The sequence below is a fragment of the Pocillopora verrucosa genome, chromosome 4 (assembly GCF_036669915.1).
Source record: "Pocillopora verrucosa isolate sample1 chromosome 4, ASM3666991v2, whole genome shotgun sequence".
Taxonomy (NCBI): domain Eukaryota; kingdom Metazoa; phylum Cnidaria; class Anthozoa; order Scleractinia; family Pocilloporidae; genus Pocillopora; species Pocillopora verrucosa.
In genome coordinates this window covers 18,074,728-18,095,786 of record NC_089315.1, presented here as the reverse complement: position 1 = coordinate 18,095,786, position 21,059 = coordinate 18,074,728, and the positions used below count along the sequence as shown (strand labels likewise).

The 21,059-nt window shown below is 37.2% G+C and overlaps 1 protein-coding gene across 1 annotated transcript; it reads left to right on the top strand.

The window, feature by feature from the left end:
- Positions 1-841: 841 nt before the first annotated feature.
- Positions 842-19,199, top strand: LOC131769161 (serine/threonine-protein kinase ULK3-like). The gene is made up of 16 exons (XM_059084910.2): positions 842-974; positions 2,310-2,450; positions 2,837-2,957; positions 3,524-3,628; positions 3,937-4,007; positions 4,637-4,709; positions 5,362-5,444; positions 6,244-6,399; positions 7,178-7,283; positions 7,930-7,970; positions 8,829-8,978; positions 10,374-10,449; positions 10,955-10,995; positions 11,363-11,410; positions 12,009-12,051; positions 18,584-19,199. Exons 1-16 carry the CDS (start codon positions 858-860, stop codon positions 18,598-18,600), a joined length of 1,389 nt encoding a protein of 462 aa, XP_058940893.2. The 5' UTR covers positions 842-857; the 3' UTR covers positions 18,601-19,199.
- Positions 19,200-21,059: the final 1,860 nt, after the last annotated feature.

Below are 21,059 nucleotides of genomic sequence, written 5' to 3'. Positions count from 1 at the left end.
ACGAATCTTCTTGCTTCCGCCCCCCTCCCCCCACCCCTATCCCCTACATAACAGAAACGCGCTAGCTTTTGAGAGAACTTTTGAGAGTTTGACAGTCATTTTGGAACATATTTCCACAGCTATCCGGCAATAACTCTTCATTAATTTATTCATCAATTTACATTAATTTATGCTAACACACTTCCAAGCGTGACATGGCTTATTCGCTTGTGCATCACCATCAGATGGTATTGTCTTCTTCCTTGAGTTTGCTCTATTGAAAAAAGAAAGCTATTTTCGTCGACACTTATTTAAAATGTTTTCATCCATATCACTTAAATAGAGTATTCCACATGCAGAACTTCAGGATTCCTTTCGTCTTGATCCCTTTTGCTCCTTCCGATCAAAGCACTGACCATCATGTTATCTCCTTGTTCATCCTTGTCAACGTAATTTAGAACATCTGAATGCCATCCAGTCACGATTATTCCTTCAACTGCAGAATTTTCAGTAATATTAAAATCTCCAGCCGGGGTTCCAGCATAAACGGGACCATATTCAGAAATAATCTGCGTGGCTTGAGTGATTGCTTCCTCTTTGCTAGACGCCCCTTCCATGAGAATCACGCAAGTTCCATGTCGAAACACAACCCACGATTTCCCTCGCCTATTCGGGGAGCTTTGAATTATTTTACGCCATGTTTCTGCGATATGCTCCTTTACAAGTACCATTGCGACGATCAAGACTAAAGTTTGATGGGTCTAATGAAATTTTTTTGAAATAAGTTTCAATTCAATTTGTTCACTTCAAGTGTACCTAGTCATTTCAGTTTCTTTGACCAGCGATATCGCGCGCGGGCTCAATCGTAAACAAACAAAATGGCGGCCACCTATAGTTCTCCTCAAGTAGTGCCTCCTCCAAGGCTAGAGCATTATGTTATCACCGAGAAATTAGGCCAGGGAACATACGCAACTGTATATAAGGCATTCAAAAAGGTAACAGTTTAGAAGCGTCCAAATTTATTTTAACATTGTTATAAAGAAGTATCTCTTCATTTTCAGTGACTCGGAATTTCACAATCTTTCAGCCGCCCTGTCAGTTCAAGTTACATGAAGCTGCTTCACAATAGTTAAACATCAACTACTAAAAATACAGTTACTCAAAATATTTCACCATGAATATTTGAAAATAATTCGCGGTGATTCGTTCTTCCCTTAAATTTTAATATGAACCGGTCATACAAAACGCAAGTGAAAGTGAACATCGAGGAAATGGTAGTTACTGTTCTTATGAAGAACTAATCTGAGAATGAGTCCTTTTCTATCTTAAATTTGAATACAGTTTTTAAAACGAGGAATCAGTCTCTTATTTTAAGAGTGAAGATAAATGAAGCACATACCAAAAAGTTGAAAATTATAATATAAGTGTGTAATTTAACTTACAACATTTCTCTTCTACAACTCTAGGATGATTTGAATCCCTCTTGAATTTTTTTTTTTTTTAAGAGTGAATTATAGTAATTCAAGCCAAAAATTAGAATTCATGCCCTCTTCCAATTTTTTTATCTGCTGTATTAAAGAAGTCACAAAGAATGCTGGCAAGAAAGAGATATCTTTTAACATGAGTGCACCTTTAAAAAAATAAAAAATCAAATGAAGCCAGTTGAAGTTAGTTCTGAACATTGTTTCTGTTTTGAATGAAATGTTACATAAAAGGATCGTATGATATTTAAGCATTTTCAAAGACAAGCAAAAAATCAAGGAGACAGTTTTGCCTTGAGGCATTTAGTTAACCCTTTCACTTCCAAGATCTCCTTGGTAGCATTCCTTACAGTCTGCTATACAAATCATATGATGTTATTTTGGAGAATTTGGGATAGGATCAATAAATGATCCCATAATTGATATATTTCTTTATTCTTGTCTCTTGTTTGCTTGATTTTGTAATGGTATGGTAGGGAGAAATTGTTTCGCTATGACACAAAATTACTGAAATTATCGTCATAATTATTATGAAGTGACGTAACAATCTGTTATTAGTAAGACAAAATTAAATGACTACTAGTCGCAGAATTTGAGACACCAACGGGTATGTATACGTTACTTTATGTGCTTGATTATCCTGACAATCTTTCTGACAGAAACATATATATTTCTACTAGATTTCGAATAGATTTGAACTTGTACAGAGATAAATAATAGGAAGAATAAAGTGTACATTATTTGGAACCTTGGTATTTGGCGGCTAGCAGTTCAGAAATTTAGTCCTGGTCTGACTCACACAAGTAAAAGGGCATTAAATTGTTCACTCTTACTCTTCACTTTCTATAGGGTAACACCAGAGATGTGGTTGCAATCAAGTGCATTCAAAAAAGTTCCCTAAGCAAGACTTCAACAGAAAATTTACTCACTGAGATTGAATTACTCAAGAAACTTGATCATGAGTATATTGTCAAATTGAAAGACTTTGTGGTAAGCATAGTCTCTTTTAGTGGTTAAATGTAGTTGTTAAACATTTGCAGTGATGAACTATAGTAGAAGTCCTCCAACTCGAACGTGGACAATAGGAATCCCCCCCCCCTCCTAACTTGAACAAGATCTGATTTCCCTTAAATTTGACCCCACTTTTCCATTCATTTACCATCAGCTAACCAGACCTTGGTCAACCCAACTCCCATTTAACTTGAACTAATTTTATTTTCCCTTGGTTCAAATTTACTTTTCAATAGTGAGGATAAGGTTACATGGATCTCGCCCATTTTTTCATTCAATTACAACAAGCATTAATTTGTACAAACGAGATAAGCTCCAGTTCTTGATATTTCATATCATTCTCTGTGTTCTTTTTCTTTTGTCAGTGGAATGATCAATACATTTTCCTCATAATGGAGTATTGCAGTGGTGGTGACTTATCCAGGTTTATTCACAGCAGAAGAGGTCTACCTGAGCCTATTGCTAAGAAATTTTTACAACAGTTAGGTATATGAGGAAAATATAATTCTGTATAAGATTTAAAATTGAATCATCTGAGTTTTGCTATCAAGAAATACATATAATTTTAATCATAGTACTGTCATTTTGAATGTAAATTACAGATCACTTTCTTAAACTGTGTGAGAATGATATATGAAAAATTCTCTGAAGAAAAAAGTTAACTCAATAATTGAATGAAAAAACAACCATTGAACTTGGCCGTTTTCCAGATATATCATGATGTATTGTAGAAGTGTCCTGCTGATGAGTTATTTGCCCCAGCCTGTGGCCTCTACAGATGATTGATCTAGATACCTCTGAGATATCATGATATATTACTGTAACATTCCTCAATAATAATCAAATATTTACCCTCCTGGTACATATAACTTGGACTTGAAAAGAAGTAGTTCTGTAGTATTTATAGAAAGAAAGCAAAATTTCTGTCAGTAATCCGGTGCAGAACACTACACTCACCCTTCCCCTATTAAGGCTCAAATTTCTTTGTAATTAATAATTAATTAATTGCAATTGTAATTTTAGTCTATTATGACATTTTTTTTTTTCTTTAGCTCTTGCACTTCAATTTCTGAATGTGAACAACATAGCTCACATGGATCTTAAGCCTCAGAATTTGCTGTTATCAGACCCACAAAATCCTGTTCTAAAATTGGCAGGTAACGCTTGTTGGTGACTTGTTGTTTTTGCGTAAAATTTTAACTCCATTTTTGCTCTCAATTGATGTATTCCTCTAAAATAGACCCCAACTTCAATTTTTGTCTTGAATGTCACACATTGGTTATTCCTGTCAAGATCAATTTTGATTTGAAAATAAGGGGTCTTCACAATTCACATCCAGAAGGTTTTAGTTTGTTTTTCATGCAGGTTCTTTGCTTGTTGTAAGTTATAACCCAGGGCAGGCCACGTTAGATGAACTTACTTATTCTGTTTTGTTCACCATCCTACATACTTACTTTTTACACAGATTTTGGTTTTGCACAGTATTTACATAGTGGAGAGGAGACAAAGACACTGAGAGGATCCCCTCTGTACATGGTGCTGTATGTTGGCCGATGAGGCTTGTTAAGAAATATTCTTTGGTGTATTACAACTGAAATTCTTATCATAACATTTTTATTTGATATTGTAGCAAAGATCAGTCCTCCAAGTAGAGCTAGCCTAACAAAAAAATTAATGGCCTTGGTTTTTGTAAATAGATAAATGGAGAAATAAATACAATATGGAAAGTATGGAACTCGTTATGAAACTTAAATTTAACCCTTTAACTCCCAAGATCTCATTAATAAATTCTCCTTATCTTCTGCCACATAGTTCTTGTGATGTTTGTTTGGAGAATTTGGTATTGGATGAACTAAGAATCCCTTAATTAATTTTTTTTTCTCATTACTTGTCTGCTAAATATTGTATTGATATTGTAAAGAGAACTTCTGTCTTGGTCACTCATAAGAGTTAAAGGGTTAAAGGAATGTGCAAGGATTTTAGAATTTAAGGTTTGTTGACATTACATGATTGTGCATTTTGTTAAAATCAATTGGCTAGCACTACCAAACCAGAAACAATGTGTGAGTTCCACAAGGATCTGTTTTAGGGCCACTTTTATTTTGTATTAGGTTGAATCATAGCTAATATGATTAATATTAATATGTACTTTTTTTTTTTACCAGGCGCCAGAGATGATCTGTTCATTAAAATATGATGCCAGGGTAGATTTGTGGTCTGTGGGTGTTATCCTCTATGGTGAGTCACTGTTGGACAGACTGCTCCTTCTCAGTTTTGTTATTGTTTGTTTGTTGTTTTGGTTGCTTTCATCTCCTGTAAGCCAATTACACCAATAATTTAAAAATTAGTCTGACTGTTTAACAGGTAACATTTTGTTAATTAATAGTCATGTGGGTTCTTTCAGAGATTGTGTTTATATTGATTCATACACTGGACATTTTTTGGTTTATTTGAGCAACTAGCAAGTAAATAGCATTGATAATAGCTAATTTCCATTTTATCTGGAATTATTTTTCAATCAATTCCTGGTACTTTCAGGGGACAACATTTTTTGAAATGGCAGTATTCAGCATACTAACTGTATCTATTAAGTAAAATGTCTGACTGACAGAAAGCAATTTTGGAATAAGGTAGTGACATTATTATAGGTAAAAAAATAATATGTAACAACATAAAAGCTAAGTTTTTCATTTGTCTGACGATGCATTGTGAGACAAACAAAAGACTTAGCTTTTATTGTTATTCACCACGATGAGTAACCACAACCTTTTCTACGAAATGTAACAACATATTAAAAAGTGAATGCATGACATGTAGACCAACATTAAAAATTGGGTATTTTATATTTATTTGAAATAATGAATGTCTCCTTTTTTTCACTCTTTTTAAGAGGCACTGTTTGGTGTGGCACCTTTTGCCTCTGGGTCTTTTGCAGAACTTGAAACGAAGATTCGATCTTCAGCTCCTATAGAGGTAAGGATAACACCAGTAGTGATCACAAAACTGCTATAAAGATTTCATTGTTGCATGATTTCATGTTTCTTTTATTCGCACTGTTTCTTCTGCACTTTACATTCTTCCTGGATTATCCAAAAGTTCCCGCTGTGTTTAGCTAGCCTCAAGATAAAATACCACCATAACCCTAGTACTTTGTAGATTCCCACAATTCAGCCAAAAGCTTCCATTCCAGGTACTGGTCAACACTGACTGGATCAGTGGAAGGAAGAGGTTATCATAAATGTTGAAATCAACTGCAGAGAATCCCTGTGGTGCCTCTATAAAACACTTGCTACAAAAGTGGTTTTGAGCTGAAAGATTGAACTGTAACATCATTGCAATGTTTCATGTGAACATGAACTTAATTAGGTTGATGATTGCCTGAGAGAGTCTCATGAGCTTGTGGCAATTAACTTAGTTTGTTAAATGGACATAATTAACAAAAGTTTTACCTCAATTGAAACTTGGTGATTACAGGATGTAAAGCATGAACAGTTTCCACTTTACCCCAGCTTTCTCCTAAATCACTACTTTATCCAGAGAAAAATATATTAAAAAGCTGTTTTTCTAATTTTATGTAACTGTGCACAGTTGTGCCATTTCCTGACAAGGTAAAGGTCACGTCTAATTGTTTGGTTTAAGCTGTTGCCATTTATTTGAAGTGAGATCATCAGTGGCAAACTTTTTTTTTTAATATCTTTTAATGCCAAGTTGGATTTTCATTGTTGCTAGAAAGTTTACATCATCAATCATTTAATTGGTTTATACTTTTAAGCTCCCTGTTGGGACCAAAGTGTCACAAGATTGTCAGGATCTCATGTTGGCCTTGCTACAGAGAGATCCCATGGACAGAATCTCCTTTGAGGATTTCTTTGCACATCCTTTTCTTGATCTAGAACATGTCCCATCACCATCCTGCTTAGGGAGGGCTGTAAGTGTTATAATACTCATCAATTTCTTTTAACCCTTCAAATCCCAAGATCTGATTGTTAATTCTTTCCTCAAGCTGCTAAACATTTCTTGTAAATTAGTCACAAGAATTTGGAGTTAAATCAAGAAAACAAATACTATCTCTTTGAGTGATAATTTTGAGTATTCTCATGACATCAATGCTGGATAGTGTATGGATATTATAGGGAGAAGGTACATTTTAATCAGTTCTGGGAAAGAAAGGGAGCTATTGTGACCTCATGGTCAGTGTAATAGACTCCTGATTGAAAGGATCAGGATTGGGCATGGCTGGGCTGGTCATTGTGTTTTGTTCTTATGTAAGAAACTCTTTTGTCACACCACAAGTTTCAACCAGGAGCAATAATGGTTACCAACAAACTGTGACAGAAACCTACAAAATGCAGAAGGGGTTACAACCCTGGGATGGATCAACAACTCCTTCATGGGGGGAGTGGCATCACTCTTAATTGCTTCATGCCACAGAGAGCTGGAAATACTTAACAGTAATATGGCCCTTCAAGCTCATAACCTGACTTTGAATTCTTTAAAAAAGTCTCAATTAGTGAAACCAAAAGTTTGGCTAATACCAGTGGATAGTACAATGACATCTCCATGCTCCATGAAAGTACCTCTCAGGACTGAAAAAATCTTTATTTTCATCAACAGGATTACTCCATGTTTTGAATTTTCGATTTAAGCAACATGTACATGCAACTACCTATTTGATCTTACACTGTATGTTTGTATGCTCTTTGCAGGTTAAGCTTGTGACTGAGGCCATTAAAATGGATGATGCTGGTGATTTAAAAGGAGCTGCAAAACTCTACTGTGAAGCTATGGCTTTTTTTTTACCAGCCATTGAGTGTATGTCTATTAGTTGCTATTCATGTCGAAAGAAATTTTTATTTGAGCTTTGGAAGTGATCTGGGGCTGCACTTGTTTTGCTTCCCTGCACTCTGCGATTGTTTTTGAATACTCAGGATCCCCCTTTTCCCAGTCAGATGGCAAGCTATGGCTAAGAGTTTCGTATTCCTAGGGCAATAACTTAATTAGATCCAGGCCTCCATGCTGTGCCTGGCTAGCAGTTGACTGACATTTGGTTGTCATATGATCACTTCATTTTGTGGATGTGGTTGTTCTAGTCATTTCTAACCCTCCCTCTTACACTGAGCACTTTCCTTGAGCACTCAGAGGCTGCTAGTTAAAGATACCCAAACCGATTCATTGTCTTGTTTGTTTGTTGTGTTGTGTAAGAGTGGTGTAGTAGGGGTTAGTTATGGTAAATTTTGTCACCAACACTTTCCTGCACTGAAGGTCAGTTTTATACATTTGTATATAATTTTTTCATTTGGCAGTTACCATTTGTTCCTTGTGATGTTCAATTTTGTTGTGGCTGGCTGTTGTGATTGCTCTATTATTGGTTTGGCTTTTCATTGACACTCAATCAAAAGTGGTTTGGGGTTCATGTAGCTGTTGTAACAAAAAATTGATAATTACACTCTCCTTTTAGATGAAAAGGACCCAGAGATGAAAACAAAATTGCGAGAGAGGGTAAGTCCTTCTTTGTTGTAATATCAATTCTAAGCAGTAGCTTCTGGCGATAGCTTTTGAATCTTATGATGCACTGACCCTCCTTCCACGGTACTCATCATTTTACAAGTTTGATTGAAGCACAAAATCATGTGTCAAAATGATAAGTCTCCCTGGTTTGATTAAATTTGCATTTTTTTTTCTTGCTTGATCTGTAAAGCAGTGATCAGTCAGTTCATTTTGGTCAGGAAGTCCCTGTTCTAAAATTTATCCTTATAAAACAAATAAAATGAAATCAAGAAGCCTTGACAACCAGATGATAAATCTGGCTTATGACAGGCTCTCAGTTAGTAAAGAGGAGTGAGTGTCAGAGCAAAAATAAATTGTGAGCAAGCAGACATGGCGGTTGTGATATTCAGAGAAAAGGCTATGAAATGTTTCTTCAAGCCATCTCATATTCCACCATATTTTGTGTTCATCTGCATTGACTGAGAGCCTGGAACAAGTGAGAATAGATCTTGACTGATACCCAAGCTCTATACGGTGGTGATACACGTATTACTTTCAATTCTCCACTCTTACATCTTAATCCATATGTTTAGTATTGAGAATCTAGTGTTTTATCACTAGCTGATACCTGCATGAAGTCGATGAGTGTGTCTATTCTCCCCACCTGTTCGCTAGACAATGTCTTTGCATTGTTAGGAGAAATTTCATTTAAATCACTTTTGGGAATGAAATGATTAAATGTCGTTGCACTTATGAAAATGTTACACGGAAACGTTGAACTTTTTGTAAGATTATAATATTTCATGAAATAACAAAGAATTGTCAGTCAGAGACAGACTTGCCTTCTGTCTCTTTTGGTTTAATTTTAAGGTGAATCAGTACATGAACCGAGCAGAAGAACTGAAACAGTGTTTTAAGACAAAAGCACATAGTAGCCCTGATGAGCTACTAGCGCGTTACAGCAGTGAACACCCTGAGTTGAAAGAAGCCCTTCACCTTGCAAATATCGCGGAAATAAGAGTAAGTTACTACTTTTTAAGGCGGTGAATCCTTTATTTTATGTCATTAATGAGAGAAGTAACGAAGAAAGGAAATCAGAGCGCCGAGTTTTTCAGAGAGCTGATCGGGGGTTCAACCGTATCTGGCCGATCATAAACTCTGATTAGTTTGGAGCAATTTTCAATTGATCGTCGCAGGTAATCTGGGATTACAATGTGCTTTGTGATTGTTCCAGAAAATTCGCGCTTCTCTCTCAACCAATCAGATACAAAACTAAAACCAATCATGACTTGGTCGCCCCCGTGTTTTCCCGCGCTCCAGGCAGTTATTTTCTTCTCTTCTGATTGGCGGTTGTGATTCGACACTCGATCGAAAAGCATTCTCTTTGCATTAAAGTTGAATTACAAACCACTGAATAGCAAAAGTACATTAAAGCAAATTTCGGTTGGGTGCCTTAGAACCGCTACTAAAAGGAATTATTAAGGCCTTCTGGCAAACTGCCTGAAGCGCGAGAAAACGTAAATGAGCGAGCCGAGATTGGTATTTAAGAGGGTAGCGAAAGTTTGTCAAGAACGAAGGATAGAACTGAAAGATAAATGCATTTGATTAATACTTAAACAGAGTATAGCGTTGAAAGTGCGCTCAGATTGGTTAATCAAACTCTGAATATCCTTTTTCATTAAATTTTCAACCCCTAAATATCACATTTCTAGTGTTATGATTGGTTCACTCAACTCCGGTTATCAGCTCATATTCCAAGTCACCCTATATGAAAATGCATTACGCCAACTGTTACAGAGCCGAAAAAAGCTTCAAATAGCCAAAAATTTAGGATTTGATGAGATTTAAGTAAAAAATTATTCCATTCGCACTTGTTGAATACGAGATTGGTTATAGCTAACTCGGCGCTACGCGACTCTTTGATTATTCACCATCTCATATCCAATGAGCAAAGCGTGCGGGATCTGCGCCCGAAATTGTTTTAATCGTTGCAGGAGTAAATAATGGTCATTGACCTGAGTACAATTTGGTCTGAACTCAAACGCTTGATTTCAAAATTGAACGAGCGCGCAGCGCAAGTTTGATTTGAAATCACAAGTATGATTTGAGATCAAAATTGCACTACAAGTAGTTCGATTACCACTTTATAACATCTTCTCTGGAATCGCAAAATGGGGAACGGAGAAGGGGTCAGTCGTCGCTGACAGAGTATAAAGGGGTACTTAAGAAAACTGACTGCAGATGAAGGGGGATCATAGAATACTACAGAGCCTAAGAGGGGGATGAATTAAATCTTATCGTGAAACAACCAAAATCCTCCGCCCCCCCCCCCCCGCTAACCCAAAACCCCCTTTCTCTCCCCCCCCCCTGCGATAGAAAAAGAGCGGGCCCTTATGCTAAGCCTTGTTGTTTCAGGATGAGCATGGAGCTTATGACAGTGCACTGGAACAGTATCAGTTGGCATTGGAGGCACTTTTACCTATATTATCAGGTTGGAGCCGATTAACAGCATTACTACGTGTTCTCGATTAACCCTTTACACCCTAACATCAGTATGCTTATTCTCCATACTGTTCTCCATACATTTTATTAAATACTGACGAGGAGAATTCGTTTTAAAATCAGGAACTTTTGTTGGTGATCATTTCCTTTATTTTCGTGACTTTAATGTGTGATTCAAGGATGATATTGTCAGGGGAAGTTAGATGCCGGTCACTCTTTGAATATAAAAGGATTGTACTACACTCTCCTGAATTAAATGTCGTTAATAATAAATCTCATGTCGGTGTTGAACAACCGAAAGCGATTAGACGAATTGAATGTACAGAAACATCTCAAATGGCTTCTCTTTAAAAGGATCCATAAACAGGCTGTTTTTATTGATTTTTTTTTTTTCAATCTGAGTCTTAAAAAATGTTTATCACTTAGGCGAGCATCGAATTGATGTGTGCAATTAAATGAAGACTTAATCGTTTTTCGTCTCTGTCATATTCTAGGTACACCTCGTGGATCGTACAAGGAAGCAGTGCATTTAGAGGCAAGTTATGTCGTAACTTAAAGTTCAACTAGATATCTTTCCTTGAACGCTATCGATTGAGTGCCCTACAACTAAAACCAAAATAACCACAACGGCCAATCGTAATCGAAGAAGATACCACAAGGAGAAGGAGCCTATGATAAATTAACGCAGAAGCAGCAAATAGCTTACGCGCGGGGAAATCGGAATATTATTTTCGCGGTTTATTTTAGTTTTGAATTTGTGTGGTCTAGAGAGACGCGCGAGTTTTCCAAACCAATAACGGAGAGAAGTAAAGTTAAACTAATGCGACCCGCGACACTGTCGGCACACAGTTGAAAACTTCTCCCCCTCAAACCTTTTTTTGTCTTTCTGAATGCTCCTGTAGGTGGAAAAGTATATGAAACGAGCTGAAGAAATCAAGCTTTACCTTAAGGTGAGCTGCTAAGATTGACGCTCCAGCAATGGTCATTGTGTTGTGTTATAGGGGTCTTTTCCATGCAGGAGTATGTTTCGGAGCAAATTACTTTACTATCATAGAGCCCCTCTTCATCCAGGAGTATCCATGGTTACCTGGAGCTAACTGCTCCTCACCTGGCCAAGGGTTTTTTCAAATAGGATTTCTTTTTAAAGCATTTTGCTTTTGTAGAGCTCAGTGTCAGAGGAGTATCTTTTGCCCGAACTGAATCTGCGTTGAAGAGGGGCTCATTTCGCCGGGTTTCATGTCCATCCATTTCATAATTCTTGGGCTGAAAATAACTTTCGTTCCACTTGGGCCTCTATTTCATTGGGACAGTGAAGATTCTTTTTTTTAGATTTTGTATTATCATGAAGACGAAAGAATGTCACACGGGGTCTCTTTTCCGTAGGATGGAGGAGGTGGAGTGGGAGGGGTTTTTATATCGACTGCAACTTTAGGTCCCGTTCTGATTGTCCCTTACTCGTGCTCAGTCTTAAGAGGAAGATATTTGTCCAGAGGTATATAAATGGTGAAGTAACAGAATTAACTAATATAACTTTTTTTTACCTCTCAGCTGAGTAAAGAAAAAATCAGCGTTGTCGGAGAAGAACAGCCAAGTGAGTTTTTGTATAAGTTGATAGTGATAGAACTCGTTGATTTTATGAAGGGGGGAGGGAAGGGAGGTAGTGTCCATCGCAACCGTTTTATCGCTTGTAACGTGATGTGTTGCCCGTGCGCATTGCGTGATGAGCCAAAACGGCGGCTTCGAACCAGATTAGGCGGTTTAAGGTAAGTCAAAATTACAGCCAGTGAGTAACCATGCTCTTGAGTTTACTCCTTTGACTTATTTGTACGCGCGTTTCAATTGAGGGTCGTATAGTGAAACCGCAGTAGGCACCACACCCTGTTAGAACAAATCAAAATCAAAATTCAATGAAAACTCCCCGTAACGGGAGTGAAGCGCGGAAAAACGCGGGCTACAGAGCCGCGATTGGTTTTGGTCTCACATCTGATTGGTGGTTGGCGCGAATTTTCCAAACCAATCACCGACCGTGGAAAGCCAAAGCTCTACAGATCCGGATTATTTTCTACAAGCAGTTCAAAATTGCTCCGAACAAAAAGTTTTTCATTATCAGAGTTTTATTAATCTAAGCCTTAAATTAATTCATTCAGTGTTTAAATTAAGTAAAGTAGAGAGATCTAGTGATAGACTTACTATAATTTACATCTTTATACCCCCTTTAGCGCACTTGAACTGTGTCTCTAATACAATTTCAAACTTGTATTCACTTTAAAGCAAATTTTTAGGCCAGCCAGATTGAAAGAATCTAAATTTGATCCTTTTTTAGGCTAGTCTTGATTTGAAAATTTGCAATATCTGCAATTATGAAGCTTTCAATGACCTGCAAGACATTTTTCTCTCTCTATCTCTCTCACACATTCCTTTTTCTGTCGTTTGATGGACTCGTGAGTATTCTTCGAGTGATGAAAGGTGTCCTGCACAGCAGGTCTAATATGATTGTCGATCTGTCTTAAGGCAATATCACGCAAGCCCCAAAGTAGTTCACTAAAACATTTGGTTCCTGACAAAAAGTTATAATCTCTTGTTCCTGACTAGTTCATGCTTTCATAAAAGCGTCTTTTTATTTGTAATATGGGTTACTTCAATCTCTTTTAACTCAATAAGCGGGAAATTGCAACTATTTCAATGCGCCCCAGCTTGTTCTCACGTGTGTTTATTTTTATTTAACTTTAAGTACAAATTCTTAAGACGAAGGACTTTGACTTAACCCCTCGTGTGAATGTAAAGCGATCAGCTTTACACATGAAGCCGCGCTTCTCAAATCTCGATAACAGCTTAGCCAGATTAACTTTTAAATGTAATTTGTTGTTTGCGTTTTCTTATAATAGAATTTTGAAATTGGAAAATACATTTTTCATTTTAGAAAATCTAATGTCGGTACTTGATGTAGAACGGCCCAAATAAGCACCATAACAATCGTCCGTCTTGTTTCTCTACAAAACAATGGATGTTTTTGTAACGTAGATTAAGCTCAACTGGAAAAAATATGTCACTGTTTGGTCTTAATTTTTGTTTAATTATTCGGAAAGATAACACTTTCGAGTTCAAGGGGAGAAACATCGACTTCCCACTTCAGACGGAGGAAACAACAACATGAAGTGGCATCACTGCTTGCAAGAGATTCCGTTTTCTTTTTGTTTGTTCTTTTACCTGGCAGTTGTTTTATTATCAATACAATCTCTTTTTATTCTTTTGTGAAGAATACGGAAAATACTATTTGTTGTAAATTGCGAAAGAGCATAATGATAATTTCAGGTTTTGACGGCTGAAATTCAATCTCTTGAATGCGAACGTAAATGAGAAAACTTGATAGAAACATTCATGAAGGATTTGCGCGTTAATTGTTTCACTGTTTGGATTAGATTCAAGTCCATTCGTGTCCGGTACATGATCGATTGATGCAGTTCCTGTTTCTTGTAATTACTTTTGAACGAGTTCTGCAGATGTGTGCGAGTTGTACCAATCAAAATGTTCAAACACCTGGTATGGAAACTGCTCATGGAGTTCTGATTGAGGGCACATGTTCAAGTTGTATTAGCGTTGCTTGAAACAAGGTCTTCTTTCCCTTTTTACTCTGTTACCTTCACAAATGTTTTAAATGCAACGTTAAAGAGCGCGTGAGAAAGAGAAACGCATTGAAATCTGAATGATTTCACGTTCAGCAAACCTATTCGGTTACCAGGTTAGATTTGAGCAGAGGTGGTTAACAGCTTTTCAATGTGTTCGTTAAACTGTGCTGTTCTTTTCGATGCGCAACAGGTTTTAAATATTTTAATTGAGATTTTAATTGTAGTCGATATCCATATAGAGGCTGTTGTACTCGTACTGAGTCTAGCTAACATCCGATAGCTACAGACATGTACTCTGCTGGGAATGACTTGAAGATTTAAGACTTTTAAAATGGAACTTTGCACTTAGCTTTCTTGATATTTACTATGAAAAATAACTGAAGTTTAAACACACCTTATGAATTCTATGTTACAAACGATCCTTCGTTCCGAATCAGGCCTGGTTCCGAACTTACTCCACAGCGCGAGTGAAATTCATTAGCGAAAAGAAAGTCGGCGTTGACTGAGAACGCCGAGCAAATCACGATGCTACCACAGCAACAAAGGGTTTATAAGTAGATCTGTCTCTTTGCACATGTGTTTGAAACCTTGCACATGTCCTAGCCGTTATCTCTAAAAACGAAGAGGTAAAGTCGCTAAATTCTTCGTATTCTGATATCGGAAACCGACGATATATTACCAATGTTTCTCTTTTACGAACTCAACGCTGCCGTCACATGATCTCATGCTCATGTTATGCTGAAGGAATTGGTCTAGAGAGGTGCCGTTAAAGGCCGTTTATTTCTTATTATAAATGAAGGTTCATTTTATAATCGACGTTTTCCACGGCGTCATTGTCGTGACTGCAAGCGGTAGGGATAGGTGCTTCTCGTGTTCGCCAGACGCCTATTTTTTTTTTCCCCGATTTCCTTTTGCCCGAACGACGGACTTTAAAATGCAGAGGATGAAGCACCGCCTTGTTTTGTTGTTCGAGTCATTCGATCTTTTATGTTTATTTTCTTTTATTGTTTCTTTCTCTTTGCATTTCACTTGTAGTCTAAAGCTAACCTTTCTTAACGCAGAGCGTGAGTTCTCGCGTGTGATTCACGTAATCCCTGCACTTTCATGCCCTATGGAGAGACAGCGAGGAAAATATTTCGTATCTCCCCAGTCCCACTCGGTATCCATAGTTGACGCAAAGCTTTACGTAAACAATTGCACGCGCTGGTGGAAATAGAGCGAAGGATATATAAGTATTAGTTTAACTGATGGCACCCTTGAAGGATATAAAATGATTAACAAACGTAGAGTTATGGTCGTTTGGTGCCAGTTGAACTACCCTCGCTTGAAAATAATTGTAATATTGTTTTGGCGCAGAGATTTTATGTTGAATACATCTGTTGTTTAGTTTAATCAGTGAGTATGTCCAGAGGCTCAAGTGCTGTGATCTTTGTCTAACGTCTTGTTAATATGTTGGAACAAATCAAACTGCGCTTGCCAGGAGAATGAGGAACTTGATCAGTTTGAATACAAAAAAATTTGCCAATATTTCCAAAGCTTCTCTCGTGTGGAGAGATTTTAACAGTTAAAGAACCGGAACAGATTTTTAATGATTCTACGGCAGGTGTCGGTTTTACTGATCCTAGATTTCGAACGCAAAAATCTGTGCTTTTTACAAAAGCCTTGCAGAAAAAATAAGAATGTTTTTGTGGTATTTCAGATCTTTTTCGTGATGTGCAGACCAGGCACAGTACGTGAAGAAATGGAAATTTATCAGACTCTGGAATTCACACACAATACCAAAGCTCGCTGTAATCTGCGAAAATAATCTTAGCACCAGATTAAAGAGTTCTTAATTTAATCTCTAATCCAAGACACAACATAACAGATCCGAGTGCGGTTTTACCCTTATTTCCCTCCAACTATGCTTGATTCTGCAAACCAGAAGCGATAAAAATAGCAAGTTATTCCGGCTTAGTTATTATAAGAAGATTTTTTTGTTTTTCGAGGTCATTTCCTAGACAATAAAACTGAGAAGGTCATTAGGTATTTCTAAATTTAACCATAAATTAACATGACTAGGAAATTAGGTGAATCTTACAGGATGGGCCGAAGGGCGTACGTAAGCTGTTCCACTGTCTTGATTAAATTTCCGTTATTGGTTGATTTAGCCAATATTTTTTGGTTAGCTTATAATCAAGTTAGGAAATAATGTCCATCATCCAAACTTTTCCTTAAGTATTATAAGAAGAAAATTTAACTTATGAATTAAAGGCGTTGGATCTATAATCCTCGCTGGGTGGAAATGTTTATGTTCGACTTCTTTCTTTCAAAAACCCAGCACATCATTGTTAATGTGCTCTTTACGTATGAGAAGCGGGAATGTGATAGAGGTGCGTAGAACAACCTATTTGAAAAATAGAGTTTTTGTTTGCGGGCACAGACTACAATTCATTTCAACCCGAGTCGAGGGGGCCCAAAACATATTCATGCCCGAGGGTATAAACTGCATTAATATTATTATCACTTAGGAGGGAATTGACAAATTAACCTGAAAAATATTTCAACAGAACAGTCTGAACAATCACGCGAACGTGCGGGCATTGTAGCCCGAAAAATCTCTACTGTACCACAATGCCCGACAAAGGTACAGTCATGATCCTGAACTTTAAAAGACTGTAAAACTTTCAAAATTTGTTAAAATCAGGAGCAGCATCGCAAAATCAATCAGCACATGGTATTTTTTGACACGACTTTGAAATTATTTTTTTTTTAACATAGGTAGTTATATGGAATTAAAATTAGGAAATAATTAAATTAATACTAATAAGATACGTAGTCATGTAGAATTAAAAGTAGGAAATAATCTACATCCTTTCTTCACGCCTAATTTATTAAATGAATCTATAGATTAAAATGTTACTGGAGAAATTTTTTCGATCTTAAGTCCTAGCATTAAAGAGATGATGAATTTTTACTCCATCTTCGATCGAACAAAGATGTTATTCACGAGCGTGAAGCGAAAAAAAATTGGGAGTTTCAGGCAGGAATCAAACCGCAGACCTTAGGATTTGGCGTCCCAATGCTTTACCTAATTCACTCATAACCAAAATCAACTTTATGTACTCCACGACTTAGCTCAAAATTTGTCATCTTTTCTATTCTATATCCTTTCAAGTTGCTTTCGACGTTGCTAATCGTATAGGTATACTGGATGTGTGTCAAAGGCTATTACATTCAGTTCAGAGTTCTCTGTGGCTCAGCGATAGAGCATCGGAGCGCCAAATCTTAAGGTCTGGGGTGCAAATTCTCGCAATCGACTCTGGTATTTTTCCTTTTCCCACGCTCTTTACAAAACAAATTATTTCTCAGGAAGCTCTCTCAGCTAATTATGATAAAAGGGATGTGGGGAAGAACAATAAGTCACTTTCGATAGAGGTTCAACGTTATTAAAATGTCTGATATTAAAGAGACGCTATAAGAAGGGCTTTTTTATGCGAACGTTGGAGCGTGGATTAACAAAAGGTTTAAAATATAGCTCAGAATGAGAGTCAGAGCGTTTTTAAATATAAATTTTAAGTTATAAATGAAGGTAGAATTTGTGTCAAACGATAGTCACCTTAAAGAACGATTAACCAAAATGCGTGAGGTTTTTCTTTATTTTGAACACAAGCAATGTGGTTACATAATTTTCTTGTTCCGGTCTTTTAACACCGAAGAACATCTCAGTTGGAAGTCAAACCTAGACTGTACATGATAAAACTAATGAACACTTCATGAGTTATTGATTCATACCATACCAAACAACCCCAGCACGTCTTAATAACGTTTTCGGACTTCATGGAACTAAAAAAAGAGAGAGAAAATAAAATGAGTAGCCCAAGTATAAAATTTGCCGTCCTACGGCGAGAAAAAAAGTTTAAGCTGCGGTTGATGTGTTTTTTTTCGGCGAGCGAAAGCAGTTTCGCGAGATATGTAGCTGCCATCTTGGATTCTCAAATCAGGCTTAGAAATTAATAATTTCCTAGTGGGGAAGGGATAATAGACGAGAGGAACAGGAGAAGAGGGGAGGGGAGGGGAGGGAAAGAAGGATACGAGAAGATAACTGAGTTTGTTCAATGCCAGTTTATTTAATCAATCTTAATGTAAAGCAAACCAAACGACATTTAGAATTTTACCCACAGCGGAAGTTATAAGTGTAAGCGAACAAGCGCTGTATCTTGCCAAACTGTAATGGAACAGAACTGATAGCGCACTGAAAAAAGTAGAGATTTGCTGCGTACTGACACTGCTGCTGTGAATTATGCGCGAAACATTCATTTTAATGAAATGGGCGGCTGACCAAATCAAGCCACAATACCAGAGAGTACAAGAGGTTTACACCGCACTGTGAGGTTTACACCGCACTGTGACGAGAGAAGTGCACTAGGCTTCCCTATGAAGTAATGTAAACGATTTGTACAAGAGTCTTCATTTTTATATAGTTTTGTATTTGTTTCTTTGTTTTTCTCTCTACAGGGTGTGTACTACAGTGAGAGCCAACTCAAGTTTTCCCATGGAAACCGGAAGAGGGTGCTCGATTGTGATGCTTTATACATCTCGTGCTCAACATGAGAAGCCTAACTTTATGCCAACGGATAGCGAGCCGGCGGATGTAGGGTTTGTGTAACAGGATGTTGAAATCAAGGCTACGGAAATGTGTACAGACAAAGACTATTGTGCCATATTTCTCAACTTGAGACGCTGCTGGAGCCCAAGCACATAAAAATTCGCTTCAAGTGTTTCTGAAGTGTTATTACCAGTGATGAAGTGATTAATGTGTGACCACTGGTGACAATGTTTCTTTATCATTGAAAGAACTTTGAAACGCATAGGAATACTTGATACTTCTTCAAGATAAAGTGATGTTATCTTTCAATTTGTTCTCTCTGCTAGATTTGTTTGAACGCATAAGACTTTGTACTTACAAGTTATATCAGTAGAATGATATTAGCTACTTTAAAAAACGTTATGCTGTCTAGATGTTTAGTTTTAGTATGTGACATACTGGCCGCGTATAGCCTTAACAAAGAGAGTTTTAAAAATTCACAATTGTTACAGCCTTACAATAACAACAAAATAGATTTTTGAAGTATTTATCTCTCCTTTAATAACTTAAGGTATAATCGCCTCATAAATTTTCCCATCCAAAAACCCGTCTCAGTTACTACTACTGGGAAGGGAATGCGTAATATTGTTTTGAATCTGGCTTATCATTGAGAAAACTAAACAGACAGTAGAAAGCTTTTGAGTCTGATTGGTCAGGAAATGTCACGCCATCCCATCGACCAATCAGATTTAAAACTAAAATCAGTCGTGACTTGGTCACTCGCGTTTTCCCGCGCTTCATGAGTTAGCTTGTTTACACTTTAGTTCTCTTTGGCTCCTTGCGAAATGTTCCTTCCCTCTGATTGGCTGTTGTATTTACTTGGGCTTCGGGTTTTTTTTTTGGACACTCAATCGAAAAGAGCTCTATTAGCTAACTTGTGGATTGCTTTTCACGACATATAAAGGAGATTAGGCGATTACAAAAAAAAAAAACAAGTCTAATTGTTCTCGGACTTTCTTTTCTTTATACTCTCTTTAGATACACACTCGTTTGCTGAAGGTTCACGTTTATTTCAACTTAGCTTAAGTCACGCAAAGGAGGACGTTTTGAAGTTTAGCTGCGTCATTAGGGTCGTTTGCGTCTCAAATCAAATTATCACAAAATAGGAAGTACCAGCTAATCTGTTGTACCTTCACACGTATCTTTTCTCTCGATCTTTCAAACAACTGTTTATTTTCTCTAATCATTATAACATTTGTTATAACTTGTTCTTCAAAAACTGATGGTTCATTTGATCATAGATCGAAAAGTTTTTTGCAACATGTAGTTCTCCGTTATTTCTAATCAGACGAAGAACGAAGTATTACCGTTGATCCAAACTTTTCAGATTGAGGAACAGGTCAATTTAGTTTACCAGTCAAGATTACAGTCATGCTATCTAAATTTTGCCGGCGTCTTTGGACGACTCTTGTATTGTACTTTTATCTTGTTTAGCTCAGGTTAAGATGTCTTAGTTAAATCTGCTATCAATGCACTACATGCCCTACAAGTTAAAACTGATAAAAAGTATGTATTGATAATGGTAATTTACAACGCTACAAAGGCCAAAAGGTTTCACCCGAAGAAGATTTTTGTGATGATAGGTTGAAAATAGGGATAATTTCAACCGAAAATCCCCGCCAACCTCCAGACATTCTGGGCAAAGCTTAAGACAAGAGCTTGACATATCGTTCAAGAACTGGCCCATCGCCCAGCCACTAATGTAAACATTAATTGGACTGTAATTTGGTTACAATTGATTTGGCAAGGGTTTTTACTGTTTGTGCGTAGGGCGAACTTCATTCGCATGTTTTTATTGTCCATGTTTTGGTGGGTTTGCGAGAAATCTGCCGGAAACGTGTACTGAATTTCCTCGTCAATATCGCTGATTGTTCATTCTCCATTATTCACATTACGTCGAGTGTTCGAAATGTTGATATTTACGAATGTTGTACGACACTGCGTCAGACACTCAGCTGTGCAACTACTGAGTTTATGCCAATGCTCGGGCCTGTTAAGGAATTCCTGTTTGCCTCACCGCTTAATTTCTCCATCCTCACCTAACTCCCATAAAAATCGTTTCCCTTGTCGCCATACAGAGTTGCAGTAAAGGGATATTGAACTTCTTGTCAAATGCGACAAGTGTCAGTGTTATTAGTTGAAAGACGAGTGAACAACCCAGCCAAGGACCTGTCTAGAACTTTTGCGGAAACTGGAGGCTCGCCAAATTCCAGGCTTTGAAATACATTTGAGCTCCATTGTCCTCTTCATTGTGACAGTTTGTATTCACGGCTTTGGTTCACTTTAAAGTTAATCAGTCAAAATTATCAGGGTTTCCGTCAATCTTCCATCTTTATTCCAGACTTG

Bases quoted from the DNA above. Each gene is read 5' to 3' on its own strand.
- LOC131769161 (XM_059084910.2), top strand. From the start codon at position 858: ATGGCGGCCACCTATAGTTCTCCTCAAGTAGTGCCTCCTCCAAGGCTA. The intron at 6,400-7,177 runs GTAAGTGTTATA...TGCTCTTTGCAG, and splicing joins CATCCTGCTTAGGGAGGGCT to GTTAAGCTTGTGACTGAGGC. The intron at 10,450-10,954 runs GTTGGAGCCGAT...GTCATATTCTAG, and splicing joins ACTTTTACCTATATTATCAG to GTACACCTCGTGGATCGTAC.